Source organism: Arachis hypogaea, chromosome 6 (genome assembly GCF_003086295.3).
Source record: "Arachis hypogaea cultivar Tifrunner chromosome 6, arahy.Tifrunner.gnm2.J5K5, whole genome shotgun sequence".
Taxonomy (NCBI): Eukaryota; Viridiplantae; Streptophyta; class Magnoliopsida; order Fabales; family Fabaceae; genus Arachis; species Arachis hypogaea.
Genome location: NC_092041.1, coordinates 20,755,831 through 20,776,452, shown reverse-complemented (window position 1 = coordinate 20,776,452; position 20,622 = coordinate 20,755,831). Strand labels below are relative to the sequence as shown.

The following is a 20,622-nucleotide window of genomic DNA, read 5'->3' as shown; positions in this document are numbered from 1 at the left end:
GAAAAAGATAAATGTTATTGACATTTTGTAAAGACAACGAAAAACACATAATTTGAATCATTTTACTCTTAATAATTCAATATCGAACAAAAAAAAGTCCACATCATGCGTGTGTTCACTATCCATTAAGAGTACATGTATCCAGCTATATTTTCAAACCAAAAGTCTCCTGGCCTCTTGCACCTCACCTATATATATTTTCTTTGAAAAATATACTTTTTGAGTTTTGAGTACTATAATATGGACCACTTCTCCACAAACTTAAAGAAAAAAATAATTTAACACAGTGTAACAGATTTCACGTAAATATTCAATATCATATATATTATCATATTAATAAAAATGATTGACTCAATAACAATATATTGATCATGTCAAAATTAAAAGTCATATAAATAAATTCTAAACATTTAATTAAGATAATAAAAATAAAAAATCATACATGTTCAGGGTCTAAAATTAAAGTAATGTGGGGGCAGAAGGTGATGATTGAGATTTGAGAGGAGTCACGGCACCAATAATAACTTGTACTAGTTTGGAGTTGGCCAAAGACAGCAAAGCTTCACTATAACTAAAAGCTTCAAAATCATATTACTACAAAAGCTCTACACTCATTTATTCGCATTGAAAATCATGCCATCAAATTTCCATGAACGTATCAATACATGTATGGATCATTATATGGATGCCATGATGATGATTGCCAATATATAATTTATCCCTTAATTCATGAAGAATTCTTACCTAATTATGGGTAGGCTTTTAATTAATTGCTACATATGCAACACTTTTTTTCTTCCCCACTGATTTATTCATTGACCCGCCCACTACACTTCGTTGAAAAATGTCATTAGGTATGGAGCTTAAAGCCTGCTTTGTTAAAACATGTATAATTATAGGTTCTTGGTAACGTGTTTTATTAAAATTTATTGATTTATTTATATTTTTAATACATTATTAAATATATTAAAAACTTCAAAATTTTTATTATTATACTCTTAAAGTATATTCTTATAATACAAGTTAACTAAATTCATAATTATATTGTTTATATAGTACATTTGGTTAGAATTATATATAAAAATTATAATGGTATCGGAAACATATGCTTTGGAAATTTTGTACTTCAAAAAATTATGCATGAGTTAATTTAATTTTTAAAAGACATTAATGTGAATCAATTTGGTCTTTATTAAAAAAATTTTATTAAATATTACTATTAAGTAGCACGTGACATGTTAAGAATGATAATTTTATCAGTTAGGCGGAAGTTAATGATTGGACTAATTTTTTTCACATTAGTATTTTTCAAAGACCAAATTAAGGCATTAAATTTTTAAGAGACCAAATCAATTTATACAACGCGATTAAAACGAAAATACTAAACAATATAAATAATGAATACATCAAATATTTAATTTACTAAGTGTGTAAATAATTATCTTAATATTAAAATTTAGATAGATAATTTAAAGATATAGTATGTTTTTATTTTATTGGATCAATTTTAGAATTTATTGTTCACATTATTCACAAAAATTATTGTTTACCTAACAAAATCGATAATGTTAGAGAGACAATAATGTAAAGTTATCATATTTAATTTAATATTTATACTTTTATGTATGTAAAATTTATGTTTACACATTTATATATCTAATATTATTCGATTATTCCAGCAGTAGTTAAAAAAGAAAAAATTATCATAAAACACCATTAGCACATTTTCATTAATAAAAAAGAATAACTAAACTAAAATTATTCTAAAAGACCTAATAAAATTTATTTAAGAATAAGTCCGAAAGAAATTTATAAGACGACCATAATATCCCTTAGTATTATCATCGTTTTCCATTGTAATTTAGTTTTCTTTCCACCTTTATGTCCAACGACTCCACCAGATTCCCTTAAAAACTCTCTTTCTATGCATTAAAGAGTTGTAACAAGAAGATTCTGGTGAGCCTTGTTTGCATATATAGTTGCAAATGATTTTGGATAACCTGATTCTATCGATCGAAAATCTCATTATAGGGGGTTCGCTTATGTACGTAATTATCGATGATAATGAGTTCTGAATGAAAAGCTTATAGAATTTTACTAATTTTTTATAGAGTTTGTTAGACAAAATATAACTTTTATAAGAAAATTATAAAAAAAATAATTAGTTATATGGTGAGGTCTCTATATATAATATTTATATTTATTTTAAATTAAATCAGATTATTTGACAGTTGGTTATCTATTTTATTTTTGAAACTTACAAGAGGTGCGAAAATGGTTACGGGCCAATCTAAATTTTCCGCAACAAGTATATTAATAGTAACTGTCAGCTGACATTAAGTTAGTCTATAAATAAAGTTTTAGGAACACATTGTAGGGAATTCAGTTCTTTTTGAAAAACATTTAGAAACCCAAAACGCTCTCAATCCTTTGACATCATAGAGTAAAATTGAGAATCTTAAATAATTCCTCTGAACTCAAACACTTATACTTTGCCTTCTTTCAGTTTTTATTAATAAAATTCCTCTACTTTTACGTCTTTTTCTTTTTTACGTTCACGTTTCTTCCTTCATCTTCTTTTTAATTTCATGTTTGCCTCAATTTCTACAATTTACTTCGCCACCGGCACCTTACATTTATATGTTTATTTGTTACTTTTATTCCTTTTAATTTTATTTGATGTTACAATTGCGACATTGAGATACCCACGTTTTCTTTTAAACATAAACAAAATTTGAGTAAAACAAATTGACACGCCCGGTAGGACCTTGTCAATAGATTGTAATTGTCAAAAGAAAAACTAGGAGTTTTAAATTTGCATATGGTTGCGCAGTGGTAAATTCGTGCGCCTAGAGACAGAAATTAGCGTCAGTTGACATCTCAAATACTTCTACAGCATCTTCTTCTACTTCCAGTGATGAGACTAGAGGAAATGAATCCAAAAATTCTTCTATGATTTCAAATGCAGAGCCTACCTTGCTGTCAATAAGACGTGATGGCGTTGTCCATGCCCATACAAGGTTAAATGCAACTCACATAAATACTATGGGATGGCCGCCATATGGCTTGCCACCGGGGTATGTACCCCATGGTGACTCAAGAATTGCATGTGCCTCTCTACTCAACTTTTCAAAATCCTCTTTATCAAAATCCATATGGAATGTCAAATGTACCTGTTTTTCGGGTGTCAGGTTCACACATATCACAACAAATTTTTCACATGCTATTAATATAGAAAATAACAGTGCATCTAATTCTACTACATCCACTGTCACTAGGATAGAAAATTCTAGACCTGTGTTTTCTAACATGTCAAGAGCAATGCCTGTTAATCAACCTAGTCAAACCGTGGGATCTTTAGCAAATATTAGGCAACAGATAGATGAAAGTCACCATGATCTAGTAAACATGTTAACTCATCAAATGGTGACAGGTTTAAATCCTCTTTTAGAAAATACAAACACTAGAATTGAACAATTAAATAGACAAGTTAATAGGATTGCTATTGTGGTAAATTTAGAAGAAAATGACAACCAGGATTTAAGATTTGATAATGTCAATCAGAGCGGTGGAGCACTTCCTAATTATAATATTCATATTCCTAGACATGGTCAAAATGCTGATGATATATTGGAAAGACTTAGGAAAAACAACTTAGGGGGGCATTATAATCTAGCAAGAAATGCCAAACAAGTTTTAAATTATTTGGGATTTAATGTTGGTTGCTTAAATAGGTCGTATTTTGTGTCTGTTTTTCCTAAATGTGTCCAATACGCAGAGCTCCCAAGGGGTTGAAAATTTTCAAAATCCCTTACAAAATTTTCTAGAGAAGAAAATGAGTCTACAGTAGAGTATATTGCTCGATATACTGTTGAAATTGGGGAATCAGCTTCTAATGAATATCTCAAGATGAGATGCTTTCCTTCTTCTTTAACAAAAAATGCATTTACATGGTTCTCCAATTTGAGACCAAATTCTATATATTCTTGGGCGCAATTAGAAAGAAATTTTCATGATCAATTTTTCTGAAGTGAATTGAAAGTTAGTCTTACGGATTTATTCTTTGTCAAACATGCAGAAGGAAAATCCATTGACACTTATTTGGCACAGTTTAGAAACATGAGAAATAAGTATTTTACTCCGATTTCGAAAATTGAAGTTGTCAAAATGGCTACTAATGGGTTAGAATTTGGAGTTAGGAAGAAACTTGTCAATCAACATACTTTAGATCTTTCCTAGTTAGCTGAGAGAGTAAGACAAATAGAAAAAATTAAAAAAAAATTCAAAAAAAGTTCTAAAAAGGTTGCATATGTTGATTGTTTTTCCGATAGTAGTGATTCAGATGAGAAATAGGTTTATATTGCTGAATTGCGTGGAGGTCCTCCTTATATATACAAATCTTTGAGGCCTGTTAAAGGAAAAGAAAAAGTTTCTTCATATTCCAAAATTGAAAATAAGACTTATTCTTTTGATATTTCTAAGGTAGATCAAATATTTGAAGTTTTGTTAAAAGATAAGCAGCTTATTTTACCAGAAGAAAAAAAGATGCCTTCAGCTGATGAAATAAAGAATAAAAAATTTTGTAAATCATATATTCTCACACACCACTAATAATTGCATCTCTTTCAGGGATTTGATACAAAAAGTCATTGAGGAGGGACGGTTGAAGTCTGAGGATAAAACTGCTATGAAGGTGAATGTTGAACCGTTTGCTGCTGATTCAAATTATGTTGAGCCATTCAATTTGTCAGTCAACATGATAGGAATTGACGCTACAGTGACTAGTGCTCAAGATGAAAATAAAAAGACCTGAGAATTTTTTAGCAAGACAAAAAGCCAGTTTATCCTCGTCCTGGTGAGGATTTGTTAGATTTTTTATTCAGAATTAAAGAATCTGATAGCACCATTGCTATGTGCCCAAAGTACAATGATGTTTTTGACAAGGAAGCTACAAAAGAGTTTGAAAAATACAAAGTTGAAGAGAAAGAAAAGGCTGAGTTGAGAAAGAAAATTGCTGAAAAAGAAAATGAAACTAACGAGCTAAAGCGGAAGATAGCCAAAGAAAAATAAAAGTTGGACGGTCAAACTCCTTTGAATAAGTGTGTCAACAATACTGGGATACAACCCGTCAACCAGAAGATGAAGACTGTAGTCATGATTGATGGAAAACCTGATGGCTTTTCTTAAAAGACAAGAGTTCCCCCTACCAAAATTTCAAACAATAAATGGGTCCAGAATGTGAGAAATGTGCAGAATCAACCTACTACTTTTGCAAGAGGAAAAAATAAATGGGTGAAGCCTAGACCTTTTAAGCCCAGGTACTACGAGTCTCAGTTATGGAACATGAATCATGAACAGGATGGAGGTAGTATATAATTTCAAAAAATGTGCCTATTCCCTCAAAGCCAATTTATTCTTGTTATAATCCTAACATGCAGCAGGTTCCTAATTATTCTCCTTGGCCAAATTGTCAAAATATTCTAAAATATTCTCCTTTTACAACTTGTAAGCAAAAAGAGAATATACCTGAGTATGGCCAAGTCTGCAGAAATAGGCAATTCTTCTAATCACCCTAAATGTAATAAAAATGTAAAGAAGAATCTTACTGGAAAGAAGCTAATGGTTGAAAACAAGGAAAAAAAAGGATGAAGATTTAATTACTGATAATTTTGACATTAGTTTTGATGACAGCTTAAAAGCAATATTTGGTGTTAAGCAACCTATAGCTGTGGTGTCAATACTGCCTGAGGAGTATAGTCAAGTCCGGGAAGTAAAGTCATTAGAAGATGATTGTTATGATGTCTTTCCTGAAAGCAAATACTTATTGCTAGATGACAATATGTGTGGTGGAGGATTGTTTGAGAAGCCTACTGAAAATGACAAGGAACACTTGCGTCCATTGCATATCAAGACTCGTGTTGATGGAAGGATACTCAATAAGATTTTGGTTGATGGGGGATCTACTGTCAATCTCATGCCTGAAAGAATGATGAGAAGGCTTTGAAAGACTGAAAAAGATCTAATTAAAAGTAGCATTAGGATAAAAGATTTTAATGGAAGGACTTCTTATGTTAGAAGTGTGGTTCTGCTGTCAATTGTTGTTAGTTCTGTCAATAGGCCAACTCTATTTGTTGTTGTTCCTTCTAAGGCTGGTTTTAACTTGCTTTTGAGACATGATTGGATTCATGGAATGGGTGCTATTCCGTCCACTCTACATCAAAAATTGATTTTCTGGAATGAAGATGGAGGAGTGAAAGAAGTTCTTCCTGACAATAGTACCTATTACTGATGAGATGCATGTAGAGTTCAGGATGTATAATCCTGGAGTCAAGCCGCTGACGGTTTACACCAAGGCATTTAATCTTGAAAATATTGAGATGTGCAAAATAGATATGAATGGTTTTATTTTGGTCCCTAAGGCCGGGACGGATACGGCCTCAGGAGAAACTTAAATGATGAATTTGACGAGCCAACTGGCTCGGCTGTCAGCCTATATGGCAGACAGCGAAGGGTGCATTGACATTGTACCTTATGATTGTATATATGATGACGGTCCTTTAGGTTTTGAAAAAAATAACACTGACACTGTAAAAAAAGGTTGAGGTGCAGGATCCTATGGAGGAAGAAGATATTGGTAACGGTGATTATCCTAGACCAACATATGTGAGCAAGATGCTGGCAGATGATTTCAAACAAGAAATCGTCGAGATTTTGAAGGAATATTGTGACTGTTTTGCATGGGATTATTGGTGCACGAAATTGTGATTTCAATGGCGCCAACAACTTGGTACGCACAATTGTAATCTGAACTCTTTTTCACAACTTCGCATAACTAACCAACAAGTGCACTGGGTCGTCCAAGTAATAAACCTTACGTGAGTAAGGGTCGATCCCAATGAGATTGTCGGCTTGAAGCAAGCTATGGTCATCTTGTAAATCTCAGTTAGGCAGATTCAAATGGTCATGGAGTTTTGATAATTAAAAGATAAATAAAACATAAAATAAAGATAGAGATACTTATGCAATTCATTGGTGGGAATTTCAGATAAGCGTCTGGAGATGCGTTGTTCCTTCTGAATCTCTGCTTTCCTATTGCCTTCATCCAATCCTTCATACTCCTTTCTATGGCAAGCTATATGTTGGATGTCACCATTTTCAATGGCTACTTCCCGTCCTCTCAGTGAAAATGGTCCTCTACGGTTTCTGTACGGCTAATCAACTGCCGGATTTCTCGTCTCAGATGAAAAATACCATGCACAGATATCGTATGGCTAATCAGCTATTGGTTCTCAATCGTGAAGGAGTAGGATTTACTATCCTTTTACGTCTGTCATTACGCCCTACAGTCGCGAGTTTGAAGCTCGTCACAGTCATCCCTTCCCAGATCCTACTCGGAATACCACAGACAAGGTTTAGACTTTCCGGATCTCAGGAATGCTGCCAATTGATTCTAGCCTATACCACGAAGATTCTAATCTTGGATTCAGATGCCCCATTTTCGGAGGGGAGTCGATGTGAATCGTTGATTAGAAACCCAAGAGATATACATTCAAGCTTGTTTGCATGTAGAACGGAAGTGGTTGTCAATCACGCGTTCATAAGTGAGAATGGTGATGAGTGTCACCTAATCATCACATTCATCATGTTCTTGTGTGCGAATGAATATCTTAGAATAAGAATAAGCATGAGGTGAATAGAAGAACAATAGTACTTTGCATCAATACTCGAGGAACAACAGAGCTCCACACCTTAATCTATGGTGTGTAGAAACTCCACCGTTGAAAATACATAAGTGATAATAGTGTTCATTGGCTTCGGCCCCAGAGAGGGAACCAGAATAACCAAGACGTTGGTCTAAAGACTAAATGTCCAAAGATGTGAGTATAGTAGTAAAAAGTTCTATTTATACTAAACTAGTTACTAGGGTTGCAGAAACAAGTAAATGATGCAGAAATCTACTTTCGGGCCCACTTGGTATGTGCTTCGGCTGAGCATTGAAGCTTTCACATGTAGAGGCCTTCTTTGGAGTTAAACGCCAGTTTGTAACTTGTTTTTGGCGTTTGACTCTAGCTTGCAACTTGTTTCTGGCGTTCAATGCCAGAATAGGGCATAAAGCTGGCGTTGAATGCAGTTTGCGTCGTCTAAAGTCAGGCAAAGTATGGACTATTCTATATTGCTGGAAAGCCCTAGATGTCTAATTTCCAACGCAATTGAGAGCGCATTATATGGGTTTCTGTAGCTCCAAAAAATCCATTTCGAGTGCAGAGGGGTCAGAATCCAACAGCATCAGCAGTCCATTTTCAGCCTCTGAATCAGATTTTTGCTCAGGTCCCTCAATTTCAGCCAGAAAATCCCAGAAATCACAGAAAAATACACAAACTCATAGTAAAGTCTAGAAATGTGAATTTTTCTTAAAAACTAATAAAAATATACTAAAAAGTAGCTAGATCCTACTAAAATCTATCTAAAAACAATGCCAAAAAGCGTATAAATTATCCGCTCATCACAACACCAAACTTAAATTGTTGCTTGTCCCCAAGAAACTGAAAACAAAATAGAATAAAAAGAAGAGAATATACAATGAATCTCAAAATATCAATAAAACTTAGTCCCAATTAGATGAGCGGGGCTAGTAGCTTTTTGCTTCTGAACAGTTTTGGCATCTCACTTTATCATTTGAAATTCAGAATGATTGGCATCTATAGGAACTTAGAATTTCAGATAGTGTTATTGAATCTCCTAGTTTAGTATGTTGATTCTTGAACACAGCTACTTTATAAGTCTTGGCCGTGACCCTAAGCACTTTGTTTTCTAGTATTACCACCGGATACATAAATGCCACAGACACATAACTGGGTGAACCTTTTCAGATTGTGACTCAGCTTTGCTAAAGTCTCCAGTTAGAAGTGTCCAGAGTTCTTAAGCACACTCTTTTTGCTTTGGATCACGACTTTAACCACTCAGTCTCAAGCTTTTCACTTGGACCTTCATGACACAAGCACATGGTTAGGGACAGCTTGATTTAGCCGCTTAGGCCTGGATTTTATTTCCTTGGGCCCTCCTATCCATTAGTGCTCAAAGTCTTGGATCCTTTTTACCCTTGCCTTTTGGTTTAAAGGGCTATTGACTTTTTCTGGTTGCTTTTTCTTTTTCTTTCTCTTTTTTTTCACCACTTTTTTTTCGCAAGCTTTATTATTCACTGCTTTTTCTTGCTTCAAGAATCAATTTCATGATTTTTCATATTATCAATAACATTTCTCTTTGTTCATCATTCTTTCAAGAACCAACAATTTTAACATTCATAAACTTCATTATAAAAAATATGCACTGTTCAAGCATTCATTCAGAAAATAAAAGGTATTGCCACCACATCAAAATAATTAGACTAATTTCAAGATAAAATTTGAAATTCAAGTACTTCTTGTTCTTTTGTAATTAGGCACATTTTTCATTTAAGAGAGGTGAAGAATTCATGGAATTATTCATAGCTTTAAGACATAGACACTAGACACTAATGATCATGTAATAAAGACACAAACATGGATAACACATAAAGCATCAAATTCGAAAAACAGAAAAATAGGAACAAGGAGATTAAAGAACGGTCCACCTTAGTGATGGCGGCTAGTTCTTCCTCTTGAAGATCCAATTGAATGCCTAAGCTCCTCAATATCTCTTCCTTGCCTTTGTTGCTCCATCCTTAGTGCTTTTGGTGCTCCTATCCTTAGTTGCTCCCAATAGTTGTGTGGAGGAAAATATATCCCTTGAGGCATCTCAAGAATTTCTTGATGAGGGAATTCCTCATGCTCTTGTTGAGGTCCATGAGTGGGCTCTCTTGTTTACTCCATCCTCTTTTTGGTGATGGGCTTGTCCTCTTCAATGAGGATGTCTTCCTCTATGATAATTCCAGCTGAATTGCATAGGGATCACCTTTTTCTTGGCCACAACTTCATAGAAGTGGTCTTGATGGACCTTTGAGATGAATCTCTCCAACTTCCATGACTCGGAGGTGGAAGCTTTTGCCTTCCCTTTCCTCTTTCTAGAGGTTTCTCCGGCCTTAGGTGCCATAAATGGTTATGGAAAAACAAAAAGTAATGCTTTTACCACACCAAACTTAAAATTTTTGCTCGTCCTCGAGCAAAAGAAGAAGGAAAGAAGGGGAAGAAAAAGAGAATAGAGGAGATAGAGGGAGAGAGTGAATTCGGCCAAGGGGGTATAAGGTAATTGTGAGATGTGAAAATGAAGGAGGGATGAGGGATTTTTGGGGAAGAGGGATGAGGTGATTGGTGAAGAGAATATAGGGAAGAGAATATAATTTGATAGGTGAGTGGTGTAGAGGGTTATAGAATTGTATGAGGGGGAGAGAGAGAGAGGTAGGGTAGGTGGGGATCCTGTGGGATTCACAGATCCTGAGGGGTCAATGACTTCTCATCCCTAACCATTTAGGCGTGCAAAAACGCCCTTAGAGTGCGATCCTGGCGTTTAACGCCAGACTGCTACTTGTTTCTGGTGTTAAACGCCAGCTTTTATTCCATTCCTGGCGTTAAACGCCAAGCTGTAACCTGTTTCTAGTATTTAATGCCAGTTTGTTGCTTCTTTCTGGCGTTTAACGCCCAGAATGGTGCCAGACTGGGCGTTAAACGCCCATTCTGCTACCCTTACTGGCGTTTAAACGCCAGTAAATTTCTCCTCCAGGGTGTGCTATTTTTTAATGCTGTTTTTTATTTTTATTTAATTTTTGTAGTTGTTTTTGTGACTTCACATGATCATCAACCTAAAAAAAAAAGAAAATAACATAGATAAATAAAATTGGGTTGCCTCCCAATAAGCGCTTCTTTAATGTCAATAGCTTGACAGTGAGCTCTCATGAAGCTTCACAGATGTTCAGAGCATTGTTGGGGCCTCCCAACACCAAACTTAGAGTTTGAATGTGGGGGTTCAACACCAAACTTAGAGTTTGACTGTGGGGACTTTGTTTGACTCTGCATTGAGAGAAGCTTTTCTTGCTTCATCTCTTTGGTTACAGAGGGAGATCCTTGAGTTTTAAACACAAGGTAGTCCTCATTCAATTGAAGGATCAACTCTCCTCTGTCCACATCAGTCACAGCTTTTGCTGTGGCTAGGAAGGGTCTTCCAAGGATGATGGATTCATCCTCATCCTTCCCAGTGTCTAGGATTATGAAATCAGTAGGGATGTAAAGGCCTTTGACCTTTACTAGCACGTCCTCTACCTGTCCATAAGCTTTTTTCATGGATTTGTCTACCATCTCTAATGAGAATTTGGCAGCCTGTACCTCAAAGATTCACAGTTTCTCCATTACAAAGAGTGGCATTAGGTTTATGCCTGACCCCAGGTCACACAGAGCCTTCTCAAAGGTCATAGTGTCTATGGTACATGAAATTAAGAATTTACCAGGATCCTGTTTCTTTTGAGGTAATGTCTGCATAACCAAGTCATTCAGTTTATTAGTGAGCAAGGGGGTTCATTCTCTCAAGTCTCATTACCAAATAACTTGGCATTTAGCTTCATGATTGCTCCAAGGTACTTAGCAACTTGCTCTTCAGTAATATCTTCATCCTTTTCAGAGGAAGAATACTCATCAGAGCTCATGAATGGCAGAAGTAAATTCAACGGAATCTCTATGGTCTCTGTATGAGCCTCAGATTCCTTTGGTTCCTCAAAGGAGAACTCCTTATTGGTCAGTGAACGTCCCATGAGGTCTTCCTCACTAAGAATCACTGCCTTTTCACTCTCTCCAGGTTCGGCCATGTTACTCACAGTTATAGCCTTGCACTCTCTTTTGGGATTCTCTTCAGTATTGCTTGGGAGAGTACTAGGAGGAGTTTCAGTAACCCCTTTTACTCAGCTGACCCACTTGTGCCTCCATATTTCTGATAGAGGAATGTGCCTCATTCATGAAACTGAGAGTGGCCTTAGATAGATCAAAGACTATGTTTGCTAAGCTAGAGTGGCTCTGCTTAGAATTCTCTATTTGTTGCTGAGAGGATGATGGAAAAGACTTGCTATTTCTAAACCTATTTCTTCCACCATTATTATTATTAAAGCCTTGTTGAGGCTTTTGTTGGTCCTTCCATGAGAAATTTGGATGATTTCTTCATGAGGGATTATAGGTGTTTCCATAGGCTTCACCCATGTAATTCACCTCTGCCATTGCAAGGTTCTCAGGATCATAAGCTTCTTCTTCATAAGATGCTTCTTTAGTACTGTTGGATGCATTTTGCAATCCATTCAGACTATGAAAAATCATATTGACTTGTTGAGTCAACATTTTATTCTGAGCCAATATGGCATTCAGAGCATCAATTTCAAGAACACCCTTCCTCTGAGGCGTCCCATTACTCACAGGATTCCTTTCAGAGGTGTACATGAACTGTTTATTTGCAACCATTTCAATGAGTTCCTGAGCTTCTGCAGGTGTTTGTTTGACTCTGCATTGAGAGAAGCTTTTCTTGCTTCATCTCTTTGGTTACAGAGGGAGATCCTTGAGTTTTAAACACAAGGTAGTCCTCATTCAATTGAAGGATCAACTCTCCTCTGTCCACATCAGTCACAGCTTTTGCTGTGGCTAGGAAGGGTCTTCCAAGGATGATGGATTCATCCTCATCCTTCCCAGTGTCTAGGATTATAAAATCAGTAGGGATGTAAAGGCCTTTGACCTTTACTAGCACGTCCTCTACCTGTCCATAAGCCTTTTTCATGGATTTGTCTGCCATCTCTAATGAGAATTTGGCAGCTTGTACCTCAAATATTCACAGTTTCTCCATTACAGAGAGTGGCATTAGGTTTATGCCTGACCCCAGGTCACACAGAGTCTTCTCAAAGGTCATAGTGTCTATGGTACAGGAAATTAAGAATTTACCAGGATCCTATTTCTTTTGAGGTAATATCTGCATAACCAAGTCATTCAGTTTATTAGTGAGCAAGGGGGTTCATTCTCTCAAGTCTCATTACCAAATAACTTGGCATTTAGCTTCATGATTGCTCCAAGGTACTTAGCAACTTGCTCTTCAGTAATATCTTCATCCTCTTCAGAGGAAGAATACTCATCAGAGCTCATGAATGGCAGAAGTAAATTCAACGGAATCTCTATGGTCTCTGTATGAGCTTCAGATTCCTTTGGTTCCTCAAAGGGGAACTCCTTATTAGTCAGTGAACGTCCCAGGAGGTCTTCCTTACTAGGAATCACTGCCTTTTCACTCTCTCCAGGTTTGGCCATGTTACTGACAGTTATGGCCTTGCACTCTCTTTTGGGATTCTCTTCTGTATTGCTTGGGAGAGTACTAGGAGGAGTTTCAGTAACCCTTTTACTCAGCTGACCCACTTGTGCCTCCAGATTTCTGATAGAGGAACGTGCCTCATTCATGAAACTAAGAGTGGCCTTAGATAGATCAAAGACTATGTTTGCTAAGCTAGAGTGGCTCTGCTCAGAATTCTCTATTTGTTGCTGAGAGGATGATGGAAAAGGCTTGCTATTGCTAAACCTATTTCTTCCACCATTATTATTATTAAAGCCTTGTTGAGGCTTTTGTTGGTCCTTCCATGCGAAATTTGGATGATTTCTTCATGAGGGATTATAGGTGTTTCCATAGGCTTCACCCATGTAATTCACCTCTGCCATTGCAAGGTTCTCAGGATCATAAGCTTCTTCTTCAGAAGATGCTTCTTTAGTACTGTTGGATGCATTTTGCAATCCATTCAGACTCTGGAAAATCATATTGACTTGTTGAGTCAACATTTTATTCTGAGCCAATATGGCATTCAGAGCATCAATTTCAAGAACACCCTTCCTTTGAGGCGTCCCATTACTCACAGGATTCCTTTCAGAGGTGTACATGAACTATTTATTTACAACCATTTCAATGAGTTCTTGAGCTTCTGCAGGTGTTTTCTTCAGGTGAATGGATCCACCTGAAGAATGGTCCAATGACATCTTAGACAATTCAGACAGACCATCATAGAATATATCCAGGATGGTCCATTCTGAAAGCATGTCAGAAGGACACTTTTTGGTCAATTGCTTGTTTCTTTTCCAAGCTTCATAAAGGGATTCACCTTCTTTCTGCCTGAAGGTTTGAACATCCACTCTAAGCTTGCTCAGCTTTTGAGGAGGAAAGAACTTGGCTAAGAAAGTCGTAACCAGTTTATCCCAAGAGTTCAGGCTATCTCTAGGTTGAGAGTCCAACCATATTCTAGCTCTGTCTCTTACAGCAAAAGGGAAAAGCATAAGCTTATAGACCTCGGGATCAACTCCATTGGTCTTAACAGTATCACAGATCTGCAAGAATTCAGTTAAGAACTGAAAAGGATCTTCTGATGGAAGTCCATAAAACTTGCAATTCTGTTGCATCAGAGAAACTAATTGAGGCTTAAGCTCAAAGTTGTTTGCTCCAATGGCAGGGATTGAGATGCTTCTTCCATGGAAGCTGGACTTTGGTACAGTGAAGTCACCAAGCATCTTCCTTGTACCTCCACCATTGTTATTGGGTTCGGTCATCTCTACTTCTTTTTCAAAAATTTCAGTAAAGTCCTCTTCAGAGTATTGTGTTTTAGCTTCTCTTAGCTTCCTCTTCAGAGTCCTTTCAGGTTCCGGATCTGCTTCAACAAGAATGTCCTTGTCCTTGCTCCTGCTCATGTGAAAAAAAAGGAGAACAAAAAAGAAGAGGAATTCTCTATGTCACAGTATAAAGATTCCTTTATATCAGTAGAAGAAGATAAGAATAGGAGAAGGAGAAGAGAAGAATTCGAACACAGAGAGGAAGAGAGGGTTCAAATTTTAATATGAAGAGAACTGTTAGTAAATAAATGAATAAATAGAAGGAGATGAGAGAGAGTAGTTTTTGAAAATAATTAAAAGGAAAAGGAAAATATTTTTGTTTTTATTTTAAAATTTTGTTAGAATTCGAAAATTAAGAGAAGAGATAGAATAAAATTAAAATTTAAAACAATTAGTTAATTAAAAAGAATTTTGAAAAAGGGTGAAGAATTTTCGAAAATTAGAGAGAGAAAAGTAGTTAGGTGGTTTTGAAAAAGATAAGAAATAGTAAAACAAACAAAAAGTCAATTAGTTAGTTGGAAAAGATTTGAAAATCAATTTTGAAAAGATAGGAAGTTAGAAAAGATTTTTGAAATCAAATTTTTGAAAAAGATTTGATTGAAAAAGATATGATTTGAAAAAAGATATGATTGAAATTTATTTTGAAAAAAATTGAAAAGAAATTTAAAAAGATTTGATTTTTAAAATTAAAATTGATTACTTGACTAACAAGAAACTAAAAGATATGATTCTAGAATTTAAAGATTGAACCTTTCTTAACAAGAAAGTAACAAACTTCAAATTTTTGAACCAATCACATTAGTTGTTAGTAAAGTTTTCGAAAATTATGAAATAAAATTAAGAAAAAGATTTGAAAATCAATTTTTGAAATTTTCGAAAATTTTAAGAAAAAAATGAAAAAGATTTGATTTTGAAAAAGATTTTGAAAAGATAAATTTTTGAAATTCAAATCTTGACTTGACTAACAAGAAACAATTAATTTTAAAAAATTTTTGACTAAGTCAACCCAAAGATTTCGAAATTTATGAGTGAAATAAGGGAAAGATATTTTTTTATTTTTGAATTTTTAATGAGGAGAAAGAAAAACCACAAAATGACTCAACACATAAAAATTTTGGATTAAAACAAGTGATGCATGCAAGAACACTATGAATGTCAAGATGAACACCAAGAACACTTTGAAGATCATGATGAACATCAAGAACTTATTTATGAAAAATTTTCAAGAAAAGAAAAACATGCAAGACACCAAACTTAGAAATTTTCAATATTTAGACACTAATAATTCTAAAATGCATATGAAAAACAACAAAAGACACAAAACAAGAAAATATGAAGATGAAACAAAGAAATTGTGATCTCAATGGTGCCAATAACTTGGTACGCACAATTGTAATATCAACTCTTTTTCACAACTTCGCACAACTAACCAGCAAGTGCACTGGGTCGTCCAAGTAATAAACCTTACGTGAGTAAGGGTCGATCCCACAGAGATTGTCGCCTTGAAGCAAGCTATGATTATCTTGTAAATCTTCAGGTGGATTCAAATGATTATGAAGTTTTGATAATTAAAAGATAAATAAAACATAAAGATAGAGATACTTATGCAATTCATTGGTGGGAATTTCAGATAAGCGTATGGAGATGCGTTGTTCCTTCTGAATCTCTGATTTCTTATTGCCTTCATCCAATCCTTCATACTCCTTTCTATGGCAAGCTGTATGTTGGGTGTCACCATTGTCAATGGCTACTTCCTATCCTATCAATGAAAATGGTCCTCTATGGTTTCTGTACGCCTAATCAACTGCCGGATTTCTCGTCTCGGATGAAAAATACCATGCACAGATATCGTATGGCTAATCAGCTGTTGGTTCTCGATCATGAAGGAGTAGGATTTACTATCCTTTTGCGTCTGTCACTACGCCCTACAGTCACGAGTTTGAAGCTCGTCACAGTCATCCCTTCCCAGATCCTACTCGGAATACCACAGACAAGGTTTAGACTTTCCGGATCTCAGGAATGCTGCCAATTGATTCTAGCCTATACCACGAAGATTCTATTCTCAAATTCAAATACCCCATTGTTAGAGGGGAGTTGATGTGAATCATTGATTAGAAACCCAAGAGATATACATTCAAGCTTGTTTGCATCTAGAACGGAAGTGGTTGTCAATCACGCGTTCATAAGTGAGAATGGTGATGAGTGTCACCTAATCATCACATTCATCATGTTCTTGTGTGTGAATGAATATCTTAGAATAAGAATAAGCATGAATTGAATAGAAGAACAATAGTACTTTGCATTAATACTCGAGGAACAGCAGAGCACCACACCTTAATCTATGGTGTGTAGAAACTCCACCGTTGAAAATACGTAAGTGATAATGGTGTTCATTGGCTTCGGTCCCAGAGAGGGAACCAGAATAACCAAGATGTCGGTCTAAGGACTAAACGTCCAAAGATGTGAGTACAATAGTAAAAAGTTCTATTTATACTAAACTAGTTACTAGGGTTACAGAAACAAGTAAATGATGCAGAAATCCACTTCCCGGCCCACTTGGTGTGTGCTTGGGCTGAGCATTGAAGCTTTCACGTGTAGATGCCTTCTTTGGAGTTAAACGCCAGTTTGTAACTTGTTTCTAGCGTTTGACTCTAGCTTACAACTTGTTTCTGGCGTTTAACGCTAGAATAGGGCAGAAAGCTGGCGTTGAACGCCAGTTTGCATTGTCTAAACTCGGGCAACGTATGGACTATTATATATTTCTGAAAAGCCTTGGATGTCTACTTTCCAACAAATTTGCGAGCGTGCCATATAGGTTTCTATAGCTCCAAAAAATCCATTTCGAGTGCTAGGGGGTCAAAATCCAACAGCATCAGCAGTCCTTTTTCAGCCTCTGAATCAGATTTTTGCTCAGGTCCCTCAATTTCAGCCAGAAAATACCTGAAATCATAGAAAAACACACAAACTCATAGTAAAGTCCATAAATATGAATTTTGCTTAAAAACTAATAAAAATATACTAAAAAGTAGCTAGATCCTACTAAAAACTATCTAAAAACAATGCCAAAAAGCATATAACTTATCCGCTCATCAATTATACAAAGATGCCAGGCTTGAATCGTGAATTAGTAGAACATCAATTGCCATTGAAAGCCAATGTCAAACCTGTCAAATAGCCACCAAGGAGATTTGCTCCTGAAGTTGTGCAGAAGATTAAAGAAGAGATTGAAAGACTTCTTAAGGCTAAGTTTATAAGAACAACAAGGTATGTCAACTAGATTTCTAATATTGTTCCTGTCATGAAAAAGAATGGAAAATTAAGGGTTTGCATTGATTTTAGAGATTTAAATTCTGTAACCCCAAAAGATGAATATCCAATGCCTGTAGCTGATATGTTGATAGATTCTACTGCTGGTCATGAAATATTAAGTTTTATGGATGAATATTCAGGTTATAATCAAATATACATAGCTGAGGAAGATGTATCAAAAACTGCATTTAGGTGTCCATGTGCTTTAAGAACTTTTGAATGGGTTGTGATGCCATTTGGGCTCAAAAATGCTGGTGCAACTTATCAAAGGGCGATGAATAAAAATTTTCATGACTTTATTTGAAATTTTATGAAAATTTATGTTGACGATGTGGTTGTCAAATCAAATGCTAAAAAAGAGCATCTAGAAAATTTAAAAAAAAAGCATTTGAAAGAATGAGAAAGCATAAATTGAAAATGAATCCCTTAAAATGTGCTTTTGGTGTGAGTGCAGAGAATTTTCTTGGTTTCTTGGTATAGAAAAAAGGGATTGAAATTGACAAAAATAAGGCAAAGGCTATCTTAGAGGCTCCTCCCCCAGCTAACAAAAAGCAATTGCAAGCATTTTTAGGGAAGGTCAATTACCTTAGAAGGTTCATTTCCAATCTGTCAGAAAAAATCAAGGTTTTTGTGCCTCTGATCAAGTTGAAAAAAGAGGAAGAGTTCTAATGGAAAACAGAGCATCAAGAAGCTTTTGACAACATCAAGCAGTATTTGACTAATCCTCCTGTTATGACACCTCCAAGGCATGGAGCACCTCTAAAATTTTACGTGTCAACTTTTGAAGTAACAATTGGTGGAATGCTGGCTCAAGAAGATGAGAATGGTAACAAAAGAGTGATTTATTACCTAAGTCGTGTGCTAAATGATGTGGAGAGCCGTTATTCTCCAATTGAGAAACTTTGTTTAGCTTTATATTTTTCTTGTTTAAAACTTAAGTGCTATTTGATTCTTTAGGAATGTTTATGTAATTTCTAAGTTTGATGTTCTTAAATATATGTTGTCTTCTCCAATATTGCATGGTAGAATAGGAAAATGGATGTTGGCCTTAACGGAATTTTCTTTATATTTTGTTCCTGTAAGAGCCGTTAAGGGTCAGGTTCTAGCTAATTTTTTGGTTGATCATCCTTGTATTGACATTGATGAGAGTTTAATGGATTTCATTGGTTTGGTGCCTTGGAAATTATATTTTGATGGTTCATGCCATAAGGGTGGTGTTGGTATAGGAATTTTAATTATTTATCCAAGCAGCGAGCCAAGTAAATTCCTCTTTAAATTGAATTATTCATGTTCCAACAATGAGACAGAGTATGAAGTGTTAATAATGGGACTGGAATTATTATTAGAAAGAGGAGTTAAAAATGTGGAAATTTTTGTAGATTCACAACTTGTAATCCGTCAAGTATCACTTGAGTACAGGTGTGTTAGTGAAAATTTAAGAAAGTATTTCAATATGGTCACAAAGTTGTTGAGCGAGTTTGACAATGTCATTGTAAGGCACGATCCAAGGGAGTTAAATCAAGAAGCGAATAAATTAGCTCAAATTGCTTCAAGATATAAGATCAAGCCCTCAACACTAGAAAAATTGGTAAGAATAAAGGACGTATTTATACCTTTGAGAGAAAGAGAAGTATTGTCATTAGAAAAACTAGATCCAGAAGATTGGAGAGTACCAATTGTGGAATATTTAGAAAATTCAAGTCTTAGTGTCGATAGAAAACTTAAATATAGGGCTCAAAGTTATGTTCTAATGAATAATGTCTTGTTTAAGAAATCTGTTGATGAAAACCTCTTGACATGTTTGGGAGAAGAAGAAACGTATTTGGCTCTTATTGAAGTGCACGAGGGAATTTGTGGTGCCCATCAATCAGGGAAAAAAATGAAATGGGTGATAAATAAGAGAAGATTGTATTGGCCAACTATTCAAAGAGATTGTATAAATTATGCTAGGTCCTGTGAAGAATGCCAAAAACATGGAAGCCTTCAACATATTCCAACATCAGAATTGCATGTTATAATTAAGCTATGGCCGTTTAGAGGTTGAGCTTTAGATCTGATTGGACAGATTCACCCACCTTCTTCTAAAGGTCATAAGTTCATTTTGGTTGGTGTTGATTATTTTTCTAAGTGGATAGTGGCTATCCTTTTAAGGGAGGTGACTCACAATGAAATAATTGATTTTATTAAGGAGCAAATTGTGCATAGGTTTGGAATTCCTCAGTCTATTACCACTGATCAAGGAACCATGTTTATTGAAAAAAAGGTCATGGAATATGCCAAGTCTAGGGATATAAAAATGCTTTCTTCTACACCGTATTATGCCCAAGCCAATAGATTAAGTGGAGGCAGCGAATAAAAGTCTGATTGCATTAATTAAAAAATACATTGGAAGGAAGCCAAGAAATTGGCACCAAACTCTCAGTCAAATTCTTTGGGCTTACCAAAATTCTCCGAGAGGTTCTACTGGAACAACCCGTATAAGTTAGTTACGGTCATGATGCGGTGTTGCCAATTGATATTAATCTGCAAAGCATAAAGGTGGCTAGACAAGATGAGATACCAGTAGTAGATTATTGGAATTCTTTGCATGATGAGCTCAATGAACTAGATGACAAAAGGTTGAGAGGTTTAGAGCGGGTAATTCGAAAAAAAGAGATTATGTCAAAATCATACAACCACCATGTTAAAGCAAAGACATTTGCAGTTGGAGATTTAGTGTGGAAAACAATTTTGCCTA

At 35.4% G+C, this 20,622-nt stretch overlaps 1 protein-coding gene across 1 annotated transcript; it reads left to right on the top strand.

Annotated features, from left to right (window-relative positions):
- The first annotated feature begins 19,209 nt into the window (after positions 1–19,209).
- LOC140173639 (uncharacterized) lies at positions 19,210–19,929 on the top strand. The gene has a single exon (XM_072198136.1). It carries the CDS (start codon positions 19,210–19,212, stop codon positions 19,927–19,929), a length of 720 nt encoding a protein of 239 aa, XP_072054237.1.
- The last annotated feature ends 693 nt before the right edge of the window (positions 19,930–20,622 follow it).

Coding starts and splice junctions, on each gene's coding strand:
- LOC140173639 (XM_072198136.1), top strand. CDS start 19,210: ATGGGACTGGAATTATTATTAGAAAGAGGAGTTAAAAATGTGGAAATT.